General features: G+C 36.4%; 1 protein-coding gene across 1 annotated transcript; it reads left to right on the top strand.

Annotated features, from left to right (window-relative positions):
- The first annotated feature begins 2,315 nt into the window (after positions 1 to 2,315).
- LOC121266183 (U-box domain-containing protein 70) lies at positions 2,316 to 8,537 on the top strand. The gene is made up of 8 exons (XM_041169932.1): positions 2,316 to 2,646; positions 3,560 to 3,653; positions 3,736 to 3,786; positions 3,878 to 4,051; positions 4,311 to 4,490; positions 4,711 to 4,830; positions 5,218 to 5,351; positions 8,138 to 8,537. Exons 1-8 carry the CDS (start codon positions 2,462 to 2,464, stop codon positions 8,211 to 8,213), a joined length of 1,014 nt encoding a protein of 337 aa, XP_041025866.1. The 5' UTR covers positions 2,316 to 2,461; the 3' UTR covers positions 8,214 to 8,537.
- The last annotated feature ends 259 nt before the right edge of the window (positions 8,538 to 8,796 follow it).

The following is an 8,796-nucleotide window of genomic DNA, read 5'->3' as shown; positions in this document are numbered from 1 at the left end:
ACCTTTGATGCATCAACATCTAGACAAACTCTAGCACCATTCGTTCTCGTTGCACAAACTGTGGAATTATCGCGATGAATGAATCTGCCAATCGGTGCCGTAATCATCTTCAAAACCGACTCATGATAAAAATTTGGAGGTAGACCAGGCAAAAAAACCCACACGCCGACGCAAGGGGGTTCATAATCCTCACTAAAATCTGGTGACCAAGCGAAAGGTCTGTAATGAATGCCATTTACCTCGCAAGATTCCTTTGAAAGGGCCTTGTAAAAGTCTGACTCATTAGGCATCCTTATGAAAATGTTTCTTGGACGTAACATGGAAGATACGACTGGAACATTGCTAAGCCCCCAACGTGTTTTGATAAACACCCGTATAGAGTCAAGAGAGGGCCTTTATTTATGAAATTTCAGTACAAGAGAATACCGAAAAGGTTGTGCAATTCTATCTAATTCTTCCGCCAAGAACAAGAAGCATAGCTCTCCATCTATAATTTTCAATGGCCGGAACACCACTTCAGCCTCAGGCAGGGGCTGCGGCACCGCAGAAACCAAATCAGCAAAGGGCCTTTGTTGACCAGCCGAGACATTCAAGGACCGGGTGGCCTCCATGCACGCAGGCGTGAAACAAACCTAGTAGGAAACGAAAACCCTAGCAGAGCAAGGAAAAATCGCCTAAGAAAAGTTGTCTTCAGCTTATGTACCAGCTTAATGATAAATCTCTTGTAAGCTTAAATAGACTATAATGGAAAGGGTTGGTGTTACAAAAACTCTATCCTAAATTGTTATATCATCCTTATTATCACGTAGACGTAATATCTCTTTCTGACTGTTAACGCGGTCAAGATTTAAGTCTCGTTTAGATATAAAAAATATTTTATTTAATTTCAGATCATCATTATAATTTTTTTAAATTCTTACATAAAATATAATAAACAATTCAACTTTTTTAAATCTCAAAATAATAATAATATTAAAAGATAATATTTTAATAAAATTTTATTCAACTTTCAACTTTTATTTCAACTCATGTCATCTCAATTCACTATCCAAACGCCACCTTAGGTCGTTGGGTAAAATAATTGTTTCCAAGTATTTTTAAATTTTTTATTTTCAAATACTATTTAAATACAGAACACTTTTTAATTTCAAATCTTTAACTTTTTCATTTAATTATTATCTAATTATTTTTAAAAATTTCTCAATCTCTTAAACAAAACACAAAAAATAATAATATTTTTTCAAATTTCAAAATAAAAATAATATTAACAAATTATATTCAAATAATGTTTTAACTTTACAATATTTTTATGTAATTTTCTCTCTCTCATTTTTTAAAACACAATAAAATATTTTAACTCAAACTATTTCATTATTATTCACAAATATACTGAGATATTCTAAGTAAACAAACGAGCCCATATATTCCTTTGGGATTTAGTATTTACAAGCTACCTTAATGTGTAAGGCATAATTTATTATTGTAAGTAGAATATATATTTTACGCCATTAATAGGTAGATTCTGATTCATGAGAAGTTTGAAAATCAAATTTATTGTAATTCAAATTATACCATATTAGCAATACATACGAACTTAGAAGCATACATTCTAAAAAAATCAAAGTAATTTTAAATTAATACGACAGACTCTTAGGCCTCGTTTGGATAGAAAAAATCCTTCAATCTTATATAAATATCCAAACACCATAAACAAAAACTCTTTTTAATTTTTAATTTTTAATTTTTAATTTTTTCATCTAATCATTATTTAATTATTATAATTTTTTCAAACTTCCAAACAAAACACAAAAAATTTTAACTTTTTCAAATCTAAAAATAATAATAATATTATAACAATATTTTTATTCAACTTTTTTTTTTTCTTCATTTTCCAAAATCTCATAAGATATCTTAATTAAAATCATTTCACTACTATTTACAAATAGAGTATTGCTAGGTACAAACAGTTTGTCACACTAAACCACGAACTAACATTCACATAGCTTTTTTTATTGAAAAGAAAAATAAAAAAAAAATTTTTGAAAGAAGAAGAAGGTGTTCTGTTTATAAAAATAATTTCCGTCTTTAATTCATACTATTTCATTAAACGGATGCCTTACATTTAATATCGGTATGCGGTTTGGTGCGTGAACTTACTTGCAATAAGATTTTTCCTTATAAATTATTTCATTATTATTTATAGATGATCTAATCTCATATCATTATTTAAACGAGGCCTTACTTTTCACCAAAACGCATCGTATCAGTCCCCTTGGTTCCTTCAACATCGAGGCCTCGAATCAAATGGGTGAGCTGCTTATTAATATTAGTTCAGTGAATGGCTCGCATTTTTGGCACATAGCCATAAACCCTAGTAATACAACCCCCTAACCAGAAAAGAGCCAAAGCGATTGCTTGCCAGCACAATCTTCTCCTTCGAAGTTAAATTAGAATAGCAACAATGACGGAAGCAGTGGAGGCAAAATCAGGTGCGGCGTCCCCATCGGAAGGTGGCGGTGGGACTGGGGTGAACATCTCTCTGAAAGATAAAGGAAACGAATTTTTCAAAGCAGGGAATTACCTCAAAGCTGCTGCTCTCTACACCCAAGCCATCAAGCTTGACCCCTCTAACCCCACTCTTTACAGGTAACCAAAAAAATAGCCTTTTTTTGCAAAAAAGAAAAATTAGCATTAGGTATTGAAGATCGTTTATTTCTTCAAAATGTGATTTTAATTTGTCAGTTGCACACTAAATTTGATCGACTCGGACGGGTACTTGCTGCTTTAAGTTTGATAACTTTGATATTAGGTGCTTTAGGTATGCTCGCAATTTATTTTAAATGAGGTTTTGTTTGTGTTTCTCATGTATTTGCGCGTTTGAACTCTATAAGGAGACATTGCGGATTTTGAGTTTGCGCGATGTTCGTCATTGGTTGTGACGCGGTATGACATTCTGGTGGATCTTTTTTAGCTGTAGATGAATTTTCAAAGTCTTCCATTAAGTGATGCCTGTAGACTTGGTAGTTACACTGGAGCTGGGACGCAAGTTTTTTTTCAATAACTGGGAATTAGTTGATTGTGGTTCCATTTTTTTCGAGCGTGAGCACCCTTTCATTGCATTCATTCATTCCCGTTTGAAATAGTGAGTTTTCCTTGGTTGCATTTATGCGTTTAATGGAGCACCCACTGTAAAAGTTGTAGGAGGAAGCGAATGGTAGCTAGGATTAGAGTCTAGAGGGGTAGTCATGACAGTCTACTTAAATATGAGACAGAAATATGCTTGAGCATGCCACTGTTGAGATGGCAGGTTGTCGATGATACTTGGCATGGGAGAAACACAGCCCCCCTAACTTTCATTGTGTTGAAAGAATTGGCGATCAAATGTTCCATATGAATTTGTTTGTGAACGTAGGTTCATCAATAATTATGTGTTTTGAGCTAATATTGCTTTAGTGCAAGTTTCACTTAGAACATTTGTTCCTGTCTGCTTGACAAGAATCTGTATATATTGGTCAGAAATATTTTTATTTATAATTTTCCATGATTGATTCTTGGCCAGCAACCGTGCTGCTGCATTTCTGCAATTGGTCAGGCTTAACAAGGCTCTTGCTGATGCTGAAACAACAATTGCACTGAATCCCCAGTGGGAAAAGGTACATATAATGTATATCAATTTTAATTGTTCTTGATGTCTTAATCTATGCATTAAATAGAACTGTTTTGATGCACCTTCAGGGATATTTCAGGAAAGGATGCATACTAGAAGCCATGGAGCAATATGACGATGTACGTCCTAAAGTTACTTTTTCTTTATGATAACGAACCTTCTGGACAAGAGCATGCGATTATACTATTCCATTGCAAATGTTCATTGTAGGCCTCAGCTGCCTTCCAAACAGCTTTGCAATACAATCCACAAAGTTCTGAAGTATCAAGGAAGATTAAGAGGATTTCCCAGCTGATGAAAGACAAAAAGAGAGCTCAAGAAGTGGAGAAGAAGAGATTGAATATTGATATGGCAAAGCACTTGGACACGTTGAAATCTGAAATGGTGAGTGTATTTTGTTGGTGATATACTCTGAGTTTTTCTGTTTTATTTGATCTTTGTTCCTTTGTTCCTTTTTTTTTTTTTTTAAACTTTTTGCCACCTTCTCTCTTGTAACGCAGTTTTATTAATTTTCTAAACCGTGCAATGCAGTTTTATCAACTCCACAGCAACTTCTGTGGAGACAGCCAGAGGACCCTCTGGGTTAGGATTTGTTTTCAATATTCCCAAATAAGTAGGATTAAATTGGTCTTTCTCTTTGCAGTCTGCACAGTATGGATCTGAGGAATGCTGGAAAGAAGTTTTTTCTTTCCTTGTTGAGACAATTGAGACAGCTGTGAAATCGTGGCATGAAAGTTCTAAAGTGGATCCAAGAGTCTACTTCCTTCTTGATAGGGAAAAGACCCAGACTGATAAATATGCTCCGACTGTCAATATAGATAAGGTATTAAACCCTATGTCAATGCTTGTTTTGCTCTTATTGAGCGGTAAAGTTCCTGATGTTCTTAAATGTTTAAATGTGTAGACTCAACTTCATTGAATATTTAGCTCTTACTGCATGTTAATTTGGTCCATCATATGCAGATTGTATGTGTAAATTTAACCATCCAGTTCTTTCCTCTTACCTATTTTCATCCATTGCTTTTATCTTGTCTATTTGCCAGGCCTTTGAATCACCTGAGACGCACAGCAGTTGTTTTTCATTTCTTAGGCAGTATGCAGAGGATTCTTTCTCTAGAGCCGCCTGCTTGGTGACTCCCAAAAGTATCATATCTTACCCACAGGTGATTTTTTAACATCAGGACATGAATTTTTGAGAGGACAGGGATGTTCCTCATGTGACAAGCTGGATCCTACCTTGTGCTCCGTATGCATTTAATTTCTTATAATTGCCTGATGGGGAAAAACCAAATAGGATTTTATGATGCAGTTTACAATCTCTCTCTCTCTCTCTCTCTCTCTCTATATCTATCTATCTATCTATTCCTTAGCAGTTTACAATTTTATAGAAGGTGGCCAGCAGTTCCAAGTAAAATGACTATTGAAAGATCAGGCAAGCACTTGTGAACCCATTGGAGTTGACACAGTGTCCACCTGAACTATAAAGTTGTAGCTGTGAGCTAGCACTATCTTTTTTAGCCTTATCTGAAAATGAGAACTATTTTTTACAGGTTTGGAGAGGTCAAGGATCGAGAAAGTGGAAATATGGGCAACATGATGGTTTCTTTGTTCAATTTGAGTCACCTTCCCTGCGAAAGCTTTGGTTTATTCCTAGCTCTAATGAAATGGGACAAACATTGTGCAGGTCTCTCTCTCTCTCATGTGTGCAATGATATGCATGCCAAGTGTAGTTGATGTGAGTTTTTCAAGAATTTTATGCTTTTCAAAAGTTTGAGAAGTGAATGCCACTTTTATTGCCCTCATACCTAAGATAGCCAGTGCTTCTAAATTGAAGGATTCCTGTCTCATCAGTTTGGTAAGTGGGTTTATAAGATAATTTCTAAGGTGTTAGCTAATTGAATGACTAAGGTGATGGATAAGATTATTTCTAAGCCCCAAAATGTTTTTGTTCGGGGTTGCCAAATCCTTTGACTCAGTGTTGATCATGAATGAATGTCTAGACAGTCGGATGTGGGAAGGTGTTCCGGGAGTTCTTTGCAAGCTAGACATGAAAAAGGTGTGGTTGGGATTTTCTTTTCTACATACTCAGAAGATGTGGTTTTGGGGATGGGTGGTGTGCTTGGATTAGACACAACATCTCAACTGCCCGGTTTTCGGTGTTAGTTAATGTGTAGTCTTGTAGTTTCTTTTAGAGTTTGAGAGGCTTGAGACAGGGGCATCTGTTATCTCCTTTTTTATTTGTTATCGTTATGGACGTTTTGAGTCGTAAGGTGGAGGTTGCGGTAGGAGAGGGGGTTTTCTTTCCGGTTTATCGGTGGGAAATGCAAATAATGGTTTTATTTCAATTTCCCATTTACTCTTTGCTGATGATACTCTTATCTTTTGTGATGCTGATGGTGATCAGATTCAAGCTTTGAGGGTTGTATTGTTATGTTTTGAAGCTGTCTCGGGTCTTAAGGTGAATTTGGGTAAGTCGGAGATGGTTCCGGTGGGGGATGTGCATAATATTAATAGAGTGGTGGAACTTTTGGGATGTAGAGTTGCTTCTCTTCCTATGAAATATCTAGGTCTCCTGTTGGTGGCGTCGTTCAAGGCCAAGAATATTTGGGATGGGGTGGTAGAGAAGATTGAGAAAATATTGGCGGGTTGGAAGCGGCTATACTTATCAAAAGGGGCTAGAATTACCCTTATCAAAAGTACAATTTCCAATCTTTCCACTTGCTTTCTTCAATTATTCCCATTACCGGTGGGTGTGGCAAATCATATTGAGAAGTTATTTAGAGCATTTTTGTGGGGTTGGTATGGGAGAGGAAAATAAGTTCCATCTAATGAGTTGGAATAGAGTCTACTGTCCAATTGTTAATGGAGGTTTGGGGGTTCGTAATTTGAGTACTTTAATAAGGTGGTGGGAAAGTGGTTGTGGAGGTATCAAAGGGAAGAGGAATCGATGTGAAGGGAGGTTATTGATTGGAAGCATGGGAGTTGGGGGGGGGGGGGGGCTAGTGTTCTAAGTAGAGAGAGTAGGGGGACTTATGGTGTGAGTCTTTGGAAACTTATTAGAAAGGGATGGGGTAATTTTGCAAAACAAGTTAAGTTTGAGGTTGGAGATAGTTCAAGAATTCGCTTCTGGTTCAATGATTGGTGTGGTGAGTGTGCTCTTTTTAGAGTTTTTCCGGCAATTTTTAGAGGCTGTTAATCAGCAGGCTTCCATTTCAGATTTGTTGATCCGGTCTAATGGAGTTGTGCATTGGGATGTTAGTTTTATTAGAGCTGTCCACGATTGGGAACTTTAAGAGGTTGCAGATTTTTTTAGCTTGTTGTATTCTCTGGATATTGGAGGAAATGAGAGGGATCAAATGTCATGGAAGCTTACAGTGTGTAAAAAGTTTTCTGTTTGATCATACTATAAGTTGTCAACTGTTCAGCATCATTTCTCTTTTCCATGGAAGAGTATTTGGAGGGCTCATGTGCCATCAAAGGTAGCATTTTTTATTTGGACAGCATCTCTTGGGAAGCTTCAGACAATTGATAATTTGAGAAAGGGCATGATTGTTATGGAGTGGTGCTTCATGGGTAAGAAATATGGTGAATCGGTGGACCATTTACTCTTACATTGTGAGGTGGTTAAGGTGTTATGGGATGGTGTGTTCAGTAGAGCAGGGCTGGTTTGGGTAATGCCTAAAACAGTGGTGGATCTACTTGCGTGTTGGAATAGGCTTCATTGTTGTTCTCAAGTGGCAGCTATGTGGAAGATGACTCCTTTGTGCATTATGTGGTGTATTTGGATGGAAATGAATGAGCAGTGTTTTAACAACAGGGAGTGTACCGCAGAGGAAATTTGGAAATTTTTTATGTTTACCTTTCTTCAATGGGTTTCAGCTATTTTACTTAATGGAGGGTCTGTTCATGAGTTTTTGTTTTCATTTCCTAATCTTAGAATGTAATTAGGTGCATCTTTTGTATACTTTCTGGGTACATGGGCTTCGCCTATTGCATTTGATGAATAGAATTTTATTACTTATAAAAAAAAAAAGTGTAGTTGATATTGAATGTCGGTTGAAGCTGAATGCCAACTTATTTCAATGGCTAAAATTAGTTTAGCAGTTTAAGAAGTGAACAATTTTTTTTATGTTGTTTGCCCTCCTAGAAGATTGATACTTTTATCTCTCTCTCTCTCTCTCTCTCTTTTTAATTTCATTTTTATTTCAAGTTCAAAGATTTTTCATAGTCTCGGGGATTGGCTTCTTTCTCAGTTTCAGGATGTCAGCTGCTGGAAACAGGGCACTGTCCTTGTCCTGCTCTTTTATTATCATAATCATCCATCATTTAGAACTTTGCTGCCAAACCTATCATTGCCTGAACTTATATATATAAACAATCAATGCCTAATTAAATATTATTGATTCACTCCCTTCTGGACTTTTATTCTTGTCAAACAAATGGAACCTAAATGTTCAGGGCCTTTTTCAGGGAGCCAGAGGTTCTTGACATCAGTGCCCATGAAGTGCTTCCACGCCTATTCAAGGAAAAGCTGCTCAATGCTTGAGTCTTTCTAATCTTGACCCGGGTTCCATGATAGAAATTTGGGAGGTCTGCTAAACTGGGGGGCTTTGTGTTTGAAAGAAAGACACAATGATGCATGCCTCCTCCCCTTTTCCCTTCATTTGGATGGAAGCTCCTGCTCTGCTTTGACATGGCAATTGCTTCTGAGAAGGTGCTTTCCTTTGTCGTACCATGTGTGTATACAGTTTAAAAACTCTTTCTGAAAATTCTGAAGGCTTTTATGTGTGGCTTCAATTTACCGAGATTTTTGTTATACGATTGGTTTTCCTCCTGTACTCTGGTTATAAAGATGGCCAAATTATAAGGATGGGTTTGGTTCTTGATAGTGGGTCACTTAGGATGCTGATTCCATATTAATAACACCAATTTCTGGAACTCTTGGATGCATTTGGCAAAAAACTGTTGAAAATGTAATCATATAAATGGTGCTAAGACAGGTATTCTAGACCTCCATTTATATAATTCTTTGCGAGCCAATTCTCTATTTTTGTTAGTTTATTGCCCCCTGATATTGTTATTCTGACTGTCAGATAACTTCTGCAGCACTGTTTTTTTTTTTCCTCTGT

The sequence above is a fragment of the Juglans microcarpa x Juglans regia genome, chromosome 1D, assembly GCF_004785595.1.
Source record: "Juglans microcarpa x Juglans regia isolate MS1-56 chromosome 1D, Jm3101_v1.0, whole genome shotgun sequence".
Lineage (NCBI taxonomy): Eukaryota > Viridiplantae > Streptophyta > Magnoliopsida > Fagales > Juglandaceae > Juglans > Juglans microcarpa x Juglans regia.
This window is presented reverse-complemented; position numbering and strand designations above follow the sequence as displayed.